The 13,168-nt window shown below is 39.5% G+C and overlaps 3 protein-coding genes across 5 annotated transcripts; 1 reads left to right on the top strand and 2 right to left on the bottom strand.

Annotated features, from left to right (window-relative positions):
- The first annotated feature begins 310 nt into the window (after positions 1-310).
- On the top strand, positions 311-1,661 carry cisd2 (CDGSH iron sulfur domain 2). The gene is made up of 3 exons (XM_072462939.1): positions 311-500; positions 881-1,095; positions 1,190-1,661. Exons 1-3 carry the CDS (start codon positions 398-400, stop codon positions 1,277-1,279), a joined length of 408 nt encoding a protein of 135 aa, XP_072319040.1. The 5' UTR covers positions 311-397; the 3' UTR covers positions 1,280-1,661.
- A 666-nt stretch (positions 1,662-2,327) lies between these two features.
- On the bottom strand, positions 2,328-7,340 carry LOC140377505 (sodium/hydrogen exchanger 9B2). Of its 2 annotated transcripts, none has more exons than XM_072462936.1 (12): positions 7,031-7,340; positions 6,749-6,950; positions 6,474-6,644; positions 5,870-6,012; positions 5,665-5,792; positions 5,369-5,544; positions 4,713-4,819; positions 4,453-4,602; positions 4,274-4,382; positions 3,647-3,783; positions 3,351-3,573; positions 2,328-3,114 (listed from the first exon to the last, which is right to left on the bottom strand). In XM_072462936.1, the coding sequence occupies exons 1-12, from the start codon at positions 7,226-7,228 to the stop codon at positions 3,053-3,055; spliced, it is 1,806 nt and encodes a 601-aa protein (XP_072319037.1). In that variant the 5' UTR covers positions 7,229-7,340; the 3' UTR covers positions 2,328-3,052. The 2 variants fall into 2 exon arrangements, with proteins under 2 accessions (XP_072319037.1, XP_072319039.1); XM_072462938.1 differs by having other exon boundaries at positions 3,390-3,573.
- A 998-nt stretch (positions 7,341-8,338) lies between these two features.
- On the bottom strand, positions 8,339-11,984 carry bdh2 (3-hydroxybutyrate dehydrogenase, type 2). Of its 2 annotated transcripts, none has more exons than XM_072462570.1 (10): positions 11,916-11,984; positions 10,678-10,759; positions 10,270-10,348; positions 9,964-10,060; positions 9,685-9,793; positions 9,206-9,266; positions 8,945-9,058; positions 8,736-8,794; positions 8,571-8,663; positions 8,339-8,460 (listed from the first exon to the last, which is right to left on the bottom strand). In XM_072462570.1, exons 2-10 carry the CDS (start codon positions 10,747-10,749, stop codon positions 8,407-8,409), a joined length of 738 nt encoding a protein of 245 aa, XP_072318671.1. In that variant the 5' UTR covers positions 10,750-10,759; positions 11,916-11,984; the 3' UTR covers positions 8,339-8,406. The 2 variants fall into 2 exon arrangements, with proteins under 2 accessions (XP_072318671.1, XP_072318670.1); XM_072462569.1 differs by having other exon boundaries at positions 10,678-10,756; positions 11,916-11,972.
- Positions 11,985-13,168: the final 1,184 nt, after the last annotated feature.

Here is a 13,168-nt window from a genome sequence, read left to right as displayed (position 1 = left end):
ATAATCCATGGTCGTAGTTAATCATATTTTACATTCGACACGGAATTAAAAACATATGAAATATCTGGTTCAAAACTCATGTAACATTTATAAATGTCCGATGCTGTTCTGCAGACGAGTCTCAAAAACTTACAGAAGAGAGAATCACATTTTAAATAGATCTCGGGTTTAGCCAATCCAAAGTCTCCAACTCCCTTAACGCTGATTGGCTCCCTCCCACTCCGCCGTGACGTGTATTCACGTACGTCTTTTACGCTTTCTTTCGGTTTTTGCGCTTGTGTTTATTTGAAACTTACGCACCGCACCGAGCTAGAGTCACGGAGTTTGCGTAATGACATGAACGAACATCAGGAACTGTCCATGCCAAATACTTAGACTGTCCATTGAGCGCTTCAGAATGGCTTTAGAAACTATATCCAGAATAATAAAAGTCCAGCTTCCCGCGTACCTCAAACGGCTCCCGCTGCCAGAGACTATCGGCGGATTTACCCGGTTAACAGGTGAATATTACCGTCCCGACTCCTGCACAATGTTGTCTGCTGGAAAGTTTCCCTCCTTCAAAAAGGCTGTATATCTTGTATTCGGTTCGTGTTGTGCATGTACGTGTTGGATCAGTGCGATGAGCTAGCTTTAAGGACCAGGTGAGCACTACTTTGCACACATTACTTTACTGCTTTAGTGAGAAGAGGGAACACTTTTCAGTTCACTTCTGTTCTGCACAAAAAATGTCCCCAAGGGGCCCATAATCAATGTGATTTCTTGTTCTTGTCAAATGCAACTGATCAAGCCGTGCTATTACAAACCCTTCCTCTATATATGGTTATGAATATACAGCATTTAATCCATTATAACGTGTCTGGTCCTCTTCATGTGCTTCCAGTGTCAGAGTGGCTGCGGCTGCTGCCTCTTCTGGGTATCCTGGCATTGTTGGGTTATCTCACCATTCGACCGTTTCTGCCAAAGAAGAAAAAGCAAAGGGACTGTTTGATCAACCTCAAAATCCAGAAGGAGAACCCAAAAGTGGTCAATGAGATCGACATCGAGGATCTGAATAGTGCAAATGTGTGTTACTGTCGCTGCTGGCGCTCTAAAACGGTCAGTGTACATCACATCATATTAATACATCTATGAAGCATACGCATTTCTGTTCATTTGTACCTATACTGCAAACTGTTGTTTCCTCTTTTAGTTTCCTGTTTGTGATAAGTCTCACTTAAAGCACAATGAGCTGACTGGAGACAACGTGGGACCGCTCATACTCAAAAAGAAGATTCTCTAACTGTCTGTTCATGTCAGGATCTGTTCTTAGTCTTCATACATGTTCAAGACTGTAATCACATATCTACAACCCATGCCTCTAACACACGGTACTGTAGTGTCATGATTGCATTTGTTTTGTGTCTCCGCTTCTGTCTGTTTTAGTCTTGATGCCAGTGGGACCACATTGAACGGATGCGCGTTGTATAATGCACAAACATGTATTTATTTCATCTGCGCCATTTAATAGAGTGTGTGCCATTTGTTAATACATTTACATCATACATTGCTATTATCGTATGTACAACATGCATTATTTACAGATGAATGCTGGTTATCAACTCGCGCTGTGATGGTTTTGATCAGCTGTGTGATTGTTTTTGCTGCTTGCTCTCTTGAGAATGTTCCAAAAGTATAGAAAATGCTGGCAGTAGGAAGTCATTTTTGTACATTTTCAAAAGACTCAGCAAACTACAATATACTTAAGTTATTATTGTGTGTTTTTGAGAGCCTGTAACAATGTCATTTTATACTGAATTTGTTTGTATAGGTTTGAGTGAGTACCGGTACTAGGGAAAAGTAGTTTAGTACATCAACTACTATAGTGTGTGTGTGTGTGTGTACAGAAAATAAATTCTAGTTCAAATCATGTGAAATAATCTACATTTCAAATACAAATTCATTATAAGTCGTCTTCTATGTTACAGTTGTGTGGAAAAAGTGAGCACAGAGGGAAATAACTCCAGGAGAAAGTGTGGTACTTCATGAAGGACTCGGCTCTAAACTGTACTGTGCTGCTTAAGGGTGACTTGTGTATACATGAATATACATGAATAAGTTTGTTCCAAAAGAAAAACTGGTTTGTCCATTTAGGAAATTATTCACACTTTACCTTACCTTTTGTGTACTGCAATATAATAAAGAAATAAATAGATACAATTATATTCTCTGTAATTTCCCTCATAATAAATATTAAAACATTCTCCAATTGCACATACTGTCTTTGTGTAATGCTAAATATGTTTGATGCTTTACTGCATTATTATTAGGGCATCGTTTCCATTTTTTCCCCAAGTACATAAATCTAAACATTTGCTTTGGCAGCATTTATTGTGTATTATTACTATTGGTATCAAATAGACTTAAAAAAAACAATTAAATACATCTTCAAGTTACACTGCATACTTTTGTAGAAAATATAAAACATACATTTGAAATCTACCAGTCACACCTCATCTTCACAAACCCTAAGCACAATAACCTCAGACGTTGAGCAGAAGTAGTTCCATTTACACCAATACCTGAAATGAGATTCTAGCAGCATTCAGTGCACTCCGATTGTTCTAAACTATCACCTTCCAAGAGTCACAACTAATACAAAAAACAGTAAGGTAAAAAATAAAATAAATACAGAAATTAAGTGTGAATTCATCATGTAAATCTATTGATGTTACAATCTCATTTACTACTTCCCATTGCTGTCTGAAGCCCTATGTACAATAGGACAATGAAGTTAATTCAGTGCAGTACCAAATGTAAACCATTATGATGGCCCAACCATGATTTGAATATGCCTTTACCTGGGACATAAAACCTCTCGTATGCTGGGCATGCAATATAAAGATGTATTTGTTTGCAGCCTGTGGTTGGGAAAACACCAAGGCCTAAAAATAAACAATGATTCATGTGTCCTTGATAGATTAGGGAGCAGCACAAACAGAAGACATTAGAAGCAGGACGAACGGCCAGGTTCATGTTGATCATATACAACATTGCCCCTGGTCCATGCTTTATGTCAGAGAGTACTTTCATATGTAATAGGAGTGTCCTCTTCCTCGCCACCTCCAGCTGCACTGCCTGGAGGAAGAGAGAGAAAAGAACAAATTCAACATTTTATTTCGCAATGTAAAATATACATTATGTACAATGTTATGAATGGTGAAAAGGCAAATAGTTCTACTTGAAGGGTGAACACAGTTCAGCTACAAATATGCAAATCTATGTGCACAGGTTTTTACACAGCAAGTACTGGTAACTTGCATGCAAGCAGTACAATAGACGGGGATGTGGAGATGAATGCTTGTAATATTTACCCAAGAAAAAGGCTGATAAATTGGGTTTGACTCGCTCACCACAGGAAGAGTTCTTGCGTTTCTGTAGAAGGCGAGGTCCAGAGAGGCCAATGATAAGAGCCCCGATAGGCGCTGTAAAAAGAATGGCCAGTACAGCCACAGTCAGTACATACATGCCATTCTTCTCCAGGATTTTATCATCTTTTGACCTGGCCATATCCAAAGCTGTGGATCCAATGGCTGCCTGTTGAGAAGAGAACTTGTCATTCTGAAACAAACTTTACATAGAACATGTAAATGTGCATGTGCTGCTCTACCTGTACTGTGGCTTTCGGCATCCATGCAAGGGCAATAAAAACTTTTTCTTTCATGTTAAAGCCAGCACATAGAACACATACAAATGTAAAGAGAACTCGGACCAGCAAGGCAATGAATAGAGAGGCTATTCCAATACCTGAAAAACATAGAAGAGCAAGTGAGTAGATCAACAGAATCAGGAATAGAATTTAAAACATTGAGAGGCCTAAACAAAAACATGCTGATGTCTTTATCCTGTTGGTTAAAAAGCCATTTGACATGCAACAGAGAACACAGAAACAAGGTGACTGGTCCATGGCCTCAGAAAGAGCACATCAACATTTATCAGTTTCTGAGGTCTATTTAAAAACAGATTGGGTCGCGAGAAGTGTCAGAGAATCAAAGGGAAGCGTGGAAAGGTTTGCATGGCCTCTTTTCTTTAAGCTAGTTCTGTTTTCTAAGCTAGTGTCTGCAAAAGTCTGATGTAGCTATCAGATCATGATTCGATGTTCATGGTCACATCTCGCAGACCTACACACAGGTTCTTGTTTGATCATACATCTTTACATCCACAGTGGAGTGAATGTTTTACTTTTTGAAGAGATTATATTCACAAAGATCTCTGTACTGAATGTGCACAGCCTCACCTACTGTGTATCCCTCCAAATCTCTAACCCGAATTTCTGCTCCAATCAGCCCAAACAGCAAAGGCTGGAAGATATCCCACACCCAACCCACGGCGTCCTCCACACGAGCCTGAGTACACATGCATGCATTAGTTAGTTGCTTGGGGCAGAATCCAATGTAAAATCTTCAAAAACTTCACCTTTCCTGCTCCCCAGCCAATGCCCGCAAGGAATGCTAATACCAGCGTGCAGAGACCTCCAGAGCCAGGGAAACCAGCCACAGCGCTGCCAAACACAGAGAAGATGGATAGACCCAGCACCAGAAACGACCTCTTCATCACCAGGTTTTTCTAAACAACATTTACAGAAATAAACAAAAGTATATTCACATTACATTACAAAATTCAATAGTGAATCAGTCAAACGGGCTGTTATAAGCAGAACCTGAGTGGTTGCTTACCTGGTCAACACTGGGGAAATACTGGATAAGGAAACCGAGTAGAATACCAGCAACAGTCCCACCAGCCACCTCCAAAACACCTCTCAACAGGTTGTACCAGGTGGAGCCTAGACATACCACAAAACATATCGTCAAAGGCTCAGTGACCGGTACAATCACTAATTAGACAGAAATAGCTTCACCCCATCTGGTGGACTACTTAAAATACATTTAATACATCAGATTCAACATATCCTTAGAAAGCTGTTAGACAGTAATGTGAAACGAGATGCTAGTCGCACCAGTGCAAACTTTATCTGGGAAAGCTAAGGCACTGTAATACACACAAACTGTGTACAAAGTAATTCAAAGTTCTTTTCAGAACAAGAAAGAGACACAATATATAAAAACATAAATAATATTTTTTAAATAAAATTAAGAAAATGGAAGAGTGCAGATAAATGAAAGATTATCTAACGCCCAGCCTTTAGAGACTAACACACAAATTAAATTAAATATTTATATCATAGTCAGGGCTTCAGTAAAATAAACATTACATTCAGTTTTAGTCAAGCCCTGATTATAGAGCGTAATAGTCACTCCCTTGCAGATAACGCCAATGTAGATAAAGGTATATTCTGAATCAGAGTTTATCAAGACACAAGACTACAGTTTACCTGTGGCAAAGGCCATGCCTAAGCATGTTGTAAAGCCAGTAATAGCGAGGATATCATCAAAACTGCCAGCAGCCATCAGCAATGTGGGGATGCCCTGATCCACGCCGTAACCCTGCTTCTGCAGCAGCAACATGGACGGTACCACCACAGCAGGAGACACAGCACCCAGCACAAACCTGCCAAGTCATGTACAGATTTGATTACAAAATACCACAACCTTTCTATGAGGGCCATTTTTCACAGATTATATTTAAAGTTATGGAAAAGGACAAAGACACATTCTGTGTTGAACTTACCCGAGTATGAAGCCCCACACCCAGGGCAGGCCCATGAGGAGGCGAGAAACCACAGCTATAGTGCAGGCTTCAACTACACAGGGTCCAACCGATACCCTGAGACAAACGGACTTCAGTTTCTTTAATGCCTTTGAGGAGACAAACAAAGAGTTAGAGATCCCTGAAGGCAATGTAAATACAACAATAAAATGTTACAATTATTTACCGATGGATCTAGTCCCAGGCCTGCTCTGGCAAGGATCACAGCCAGAGCAATGTTCCGGAGGCCTGCTGACCATTTGTGGTTCACTTGCACTCCCTCGTCTACACCTGGGATGTTCCTAAGCGAGAAGCCCATCAGCAACATACCTACAACACACGGGAGGAGGGAAGAAATGTGAGTCTGTTTACTGTGAGATACTACAGTGATATGTATTTGTAACATTTGCCCCTCGCCGGGGTCCAGAGAACATGCTGCTTATAAAGCGTGGTTTTGATAAGACATATTAGACGGCAACACTCAATGTGAGACTGAGAAACTGGGAGAACTCATCTGCAGCTGAAAGACTATAATAAAAAAACAGTTAAGCATTAACTTTATTGAAGTGGTTCAGACTTCCTAGAAGAGCTACCACAATCCATTATTTGTATTGAAGAAATATCATTATGTGTTAATTCCATTTGAAATGTCAACACTACAGGTGGTTTGAACAGGAGAACCTCTAATTTATGTGAAACCTGTTTCTGTGTAAGTTTGTGCACAGTATACGAATACATATGAATGTTAGTAAAAATACTATAATTATCCTTTAGTAAACAGTATATAATACCTAGTAGTGGAGGGAAAGCTGGGAGGCCTGGAAGATGTATAAGTTCAACTAATTTGCCACCTATTAGGGCACAGAGGAAGATGATAGTAACGCCAAACAAGTTTCCACCCGGGAGACATTCATTTTCTGTGATCGACCAAACGACTCCAAAGAGAACGCCAGCCAAAAGTACTGCAAAAAACAAACCACACATCTCACATTAGTGATTTTACTGTTTGCAGAAATGCATCTGAGAAAATCAAAAACATTTTCAAAATATGCAAAAGTATTAAGACCTTTTGTAATTAGAGATGCCCAGAGCCCCCTTGGTGGGCAGGGGCAAAATCTTCGAAGTAAAGGACAACAGACCACTGGTGGGTCTGTGTTGGTGCCAGCATCAACCACTGGGTGACGGGGAATGAAGTAAGTGGTCTCCTCTGTAATATTTGGACTTGAACAGCGCCGTACAACCACCTGGATCTGATTCACATTTAAATGCTGCAAACAATAATAACCAAGACTCAATAAGTAAATGACACTGTGAATAACTCAGTAAAGGCTATAACATAACAGAGTACCTCCACATGGTTGGCAGCAGAGGCGAGTTTCTCCAGCAGAGGGCTGGGTGCAGGGCTGGGTGCACGGCTGGGAGCTGGACTGGGTGCAGGGCTGGGTGGTGCTGCTGGTGCTGGTGCAGGGCTGGGTGGTGCTGCTGGTGCTGGTGCTGGTGCAGGTGCAGGCTCGGGGCTTGGTGGTTTGGGCTCACTCTCGTCCATGGCACTCAGCTAAAAATGCAGTATTTCTGGTCCTCACTTCACTTTTGAGCTGTGCACATGAAGCCAGTGGGAGGGGGTGGCCATGGAGGGCTGAGACTTCAAGGTTGTGTCCTGCCTTAGCTTTTCATTCAGCAAACCTTATCAAAGGAAACACAGCGTTCACTCTCAGACAAAGGTCATTTACTGCACTGTTGGCTGTTTGATGTAAAACACGCAGAGAAAGGCGGCATCACACTATAGGTATGTAACTGTTGAGCTTAAGTGCGGTCATACATGATCTATTACCTCTTTGAACGCGTCACTACAATGTTTTGATGGCTTATTGCGTTGCAACAGCCGTTGGTTAATCCAATTTTGAACGGAGCTCACTTAATGCTTACAGCACCATATGGCACGGCTAACATTAGCTGGACTGCGTTCACAGATATTAGGAAGTAGCCCGGCTAAAGTGACATATTTTGATGAATGAAGCAGTTTTGCAAGACGACAATAAACCCCACATAAACATTCTGAAAAGGGGACATGGCGCGAGTAAAAAGCCCGTAATGTTTGCACGTGTGGCATACAGTAGCACAACAACAAACAGAAGCTCGTGTTAGCAAAGAGTGCCACTGTTATAACACAACACGCGTGCTCTTTATCCACACACCCCGGGTCAAACAGCACATGACAACAGCAGATGACCTCCTCAGTCCACAGCAGACATGACTAGTTTTAACAACAGTCATTATTAGTTTGACTTCTCTTTTAAACAGTGGGTGCATTTGCGATCGTTTTGGAAACGCCGGTACGGTAGCTTCGCGTTAGCCTTTAAGAGAAATCCCAGTTATAATCACAGACATGGTCATTGCAGCTCACCTCAAAACTTGGAGATCATAGTCGCTTGTGTCCGGCTTGTTCTCCGTCTGAGTTGTGGCAGATCATCGTCACCAGCTGGGCTCCGACTGGGAGTATAAAGCGGATTATGGCCAGGCACAACCACCTTAACGAGTGTTTGCAGACGCGATCTTTGACTAATGGTTTGATCGTATTTTCGTAAACAACAGCAGTAAACAACAACAGCATATGCACTTTTAATAAACAATACAAAACGATGCTCCTTACGTCATTTCGATTGCATTTTATTTTTTTTGCAAACAGCACAAAAAAGCATCCATAACTGTCCAGGGTAAACCTTCTTAAAGTCTCCATCCACCATCAATAATGTGTTCTGTTCCCGTCACATAGGCCGACTGAAGAAACAAGACAGGTAAAGAATGACATGTTGATATATGTTATGCACATTACAATGTCTCTATGTCTGGATGTACTTAGATATTCATTTAATCATTTATTCTGTCACCTCATCGGAAGCCAAATAGACACACAAGTATGCAACTTCCTCAGCTGTGCACATTCTTCCAGTTTTCTGTCTTGCCATAAAGTCCTTGTACGCCTGTAAATAAGTTTATGTGGTGTTTTTCAGTTTTGTTACCATTAGAAAAAACAATCATCAAACAACCAGTACCTGTTCAGGGTCAGGTTGAGCCTGGATCCTTCCCCTCAATGATGGAGTGTCAACGGTACCTAAACAATGATTATTTAGACCTTTAATTTACAGCACTTCACAAGAGAGTAATATAGGAATGTAAGTGTTTTTAGATTGTTAATGTCTGCTATAAATGCATTTGTCTTGACATTTACAACATGTTTCAAAAGGGGAAGAGCTGCACCTACCAGGACACACACAATTGCAGCGTATGCCTCGCTCAATAAAGTCGGCGGCTATGGATTTGGTGAGGCCGATAACGGCTGCCTTAGAGGTACTGTAGACACAACGGTTTACAACACCTGTGCAGAGGGAACATATGTCAGTCACATATAGATGCAGAGCAGTTATCTGAGATAAGAGGATTACAATGAGCATGCTCATACTACAACTTAATGCTGCTTCACTGGAACATAAACACTAGACAAGTATTATAGTGACCAAGTGACCTTTTATGCTTGATGCCACTGATGCCATGTTTATGATGTTTCCTGACTTCTTTTCTAACATCTATAGAAGAAAAAAAAGAACATTTTAAAGACATTGGGACTGTTTACACTGATCTGACATAACCAACATCATTAGGATTATTTTCATCGTCATCATAGTACTTGAGAAGTTCTGCTAAAGTGCTTAGGGTAACACATCAAAGTTTATTGCATACAGGGCTCAGACAGGAAGTTATCTCAAAATCTCACCACTTAAGCTTGCAATAATAGACAGCTCTGCCTGGCTGGAGTATTTTTCTCATTCTGTGGGTTTTGCTAGTTAGAGGCTAAAGCAGGATTAGTTAGTGGACAGTCACCACCCACAATGTCTATCTGAAACAGGTAATCCAAGGAGGACAAAGGATGGCAACCAATTAAAGGCATATGTCACTGACAGGGAGCACTTCATTCTATTTCCGTATTATGTCAAACAAACAAACCTTGGGCAGAAAAGCTTTGCACATGAGGTACATGCTCTTCAGATTTACATCCATAGTAAAGTCCCAGTCAGCCTCCTCACAATCCAAAATGGAACCATGATGAACAAACCTGAGAATAGTGAATCACAAGAAACACAAATAACAATGAATAATTATTGATAAGGATCTGGATTAAGAAAAACACTAAATTAATCTGATTCTGTAGAAATAGTTTATTGTGAGAATGGACTGCTGCAATGATGATGATGGGGCAATGATGATTATAAAAAATATACATACCCAGCCACATTGAATAACACGTCTACATGGTCATGTTCCTTTGCCAGGGCTTCAACTTGGTCTTTCTTTGTAACATCCACAATCTTGGTGCGTATCCCTGTAATAAAATGCTATGTACTAAATCATTGTCATTATATTAGATTTTCTTTCCCTCTCTTTTGTGATTTGAATGATGGAGACTGGAGTTTAATGTGGCTTCCTTATACAGAATAGGAGGTGAATGGGAGGCATGAGGAACCGACTCGATGACATAAATGCAATACTGTCCAGCAGATGGCGCCATTGCACCACTATAAACGACCATACCTGGGATTCCGTCCAGCTCTTTCAGTTTCTCCCCATTAATGTCTGTTGCTGTGACTTGAGCACCTTCCTTAGCAAAAGCCTGTCAAGAAAAGTTGTGCAAGTGCAATCAATACATTGTTAAGTTGTACGAAGCGACGTTCAGTATACTTTTCGCAAACACAGACAAATTATAGACTTTCAAACCCTTGAGAGAACTAGCACGGAGGACTTCCGAGAGCAGCTCTTACGCCGGCGTGAATCAGCTTGTGAATTTCAAACAATGACTTCAATCAATAGTAAAATGAGAACGAAGTGCCGTCTGGCTGTGGTAAACCGTAGCAAGTTTAGATTTTCTGATATCAGCAATAAATGTGTTGCCAAGAATGCAATATTGTGAATGAAATGATGTATTGATAAAAAAATGATTACTATTGCAGAGGCACGTCCAATCCCTTGTGCTGCTGCTGACAACACAATTACTTTCCCAACCAGGCGGCCCATGGTCCCTCTGCTGAGAAGAAAAAGCAACAAATGAGAAGAATCAAGATGTAGATAATCAAATGTGGAATGTTGTTTTGAACATTGGCAACATTCGAATGTCAAAATGTATCGTATGGAGTAGGAAATGCTACAAAAAAAGAAGCTGATTCAAAATAAGAATGAAAAAAGTATGTTGTAAACTTTCAAATAATATTTCAGGTGATTATTCAACATTTTTGTAATTTATTTTACCTGTATTTATTTTAGGTTTTAGTACATTTCTGTTGGATTGATACTATAAAGTCTGGCTACTACACTGCAAATGAGTATTAAACCATAGTGATTATTACATCATTTCTAACACAAATTGTCTAGAATCATTACATCATTTATACAGGCATTACAGTACAAAGACATAAATAATAAGTATATAAATAGCTTGGATGTACAACCACTAGTAGGTGTATCAGAAAAACGTTCAAAAGTGTCAGATTTACAATTGATTTACACCACAAGAAAGGTCATTGTAACCAGAGTGTAATACTTTTGGAATAAGTTGTGACCTCTGACGGCCAGTGTCACATGTGTGTATACGACCACCACGTCAGTGTTACTGGATTCATGCATCTAACCACATCATATTGTTTTCTGATATGTCATAAAAGTTATTGAAGGGGTTTAATTAAATATTGATATTCCAAGTTATAAATGTATTCATTAAGGAGGACACAGAGTCATATATCTGAACTTTCTGGACGCACTTTTTTGTCGCATTAGATCACAAAACTTCTGTAGTTTTTGATTGAAACATTAGGTTAACAACCATGTCAACAATGTTAGTTATGGTCTTATCTATATATTTTCAGCATATCAGCAGATGGAAACAAAACATTCTATAAATTGGCAGATAAATTACACCAAGGTGCACTATGTAATGACTGTCAACACGAGGTAAAAATAGCTGGGTTGACACATAAAGTACAAGTTTATAGATCTTAAATTGCAACAAAAAGTGGAGTTACATAAGAAAGTAGTCTCATGTTGTGTACTGCTACAATGCTAACTTCCAGGCAAAGTATGACAAGTGTTAGTGATATGATTTCTTGCAATCAATAAAGAATAAATTGGCAACAAACTAAACCTTTTTCATCCATGCCAGTTTGAACAACTTGATTTTGTTAACTTACCAAATGCCTCAAATCCAATGGTCAAGTTAAGAAAGCAGTCGCACGCACACTGACAATGGCGAGGCTGCATGATCACGTGACGCCGTTCTCACACTGTTATTGGTTATCTGTCAGGAAGTTGTTGTGAACTTTGATAGTCACAGATAATCATTACTGTAATTATAATATCTCATTTGTTATTTATTTAGCATTTTGAAAGTGCTAAGCAGTTTTTTTACATATGTAGTCCATTTTTATTTTATTTTTAAAAATGTGACTTGGTTCTGTAAATCAACATAGTCATTTTAGATAACAGCTAGCCAGGCTCCCCCTTAGAGCAGTCTAGCTGTCATATAATTTAATAATTATCCCGAGGGTTGAACAAGGCTGTGATCAGAGGTCAGTGTCCAGCATTTTACTCCATAACCACTGCATAAGCATGAGTTGTGGTGAAAAAATGTGCAATATTGTTTAAAAAATTGATGGGAAGAACACACAATACCTGCATTAAAATGTATTTTCTAATGTATTCCATTACGTGGTCTAATCAGAGTACTGTAACCTGAATACTTTTACCTTTTTTATTTGTATTCATTTATTTATATTGTAGTGTAAAAATGCCGTATAATGTTACGGCATTTTTACACTACAATATAAATAAATGAATACAAATAAAAAAGGTAAAAGTATTCAAAAAACGTTTTTTTGTTTTTGTTTAACTATTTGTTCTGCATTTATTTATAAGATAACCTTTATCACAAATAGAGCAGGGAAATTCTGCTCATTCTTTCACTCTAAGTCTAGAGCTGTGTTATCTATGTTTCTCATTAATTCAGTGCAGTTTGAAGTCTAGAGGGTGTGCTCAAATACCTCTGATATTAGCAAAGTGATTGTATTCTGAAAACCACCATGAGATTAAAGCGTAACTGCACCTGAACACAGTCACTCAAAATTTGTATTCTGAATAGGCATTTTCAGTACATATACATTTCAGTTACTCGCCAACACTGTTTAAACCACAGATAATGCTAAAATACAAAACAAACTCACAAAACAAACTCTGAATAAGGGATCATCTCAAAATGGGTTGAAGCTGAAAAGACTTAATATGTTTCGTCTTTTTGTTGCTTTGAAGCTTCAATACATCGTTGTGGCAGTAATTGTTTTGAAATGCTAAAAAACTATCAGCAACGAGCATTAGGCCAACATTAGGCGTCGAGTGCGTGCGAGGAGCACGGGGAGCGCTCACGGCGAGCGCAGTGCTCAAGGCGAGC

Source organism: Eucyclogobius newberryi, unplaced genomic scaffold (genome assembly GCF_026437365.1).
Source record: "Eucyclogobius newberryi isolate DKJ021-1_F unplaced genomic scaffold, fEucNew1.0.hap1 SCAF_4, whole genome shotgun sequence".
In the NCBI taxonomy this organism is placed as follows: domain Eukaryota; kingdom Metazoa; phylum Chordata; class Actinopteri; order Gobiiformes; family Gobiidae; genus Eucyclogobius; species Eucyclogobius newberryi.
This window is presented reverse-complemented; position numbering and strand designations above follow the sequence as displayed.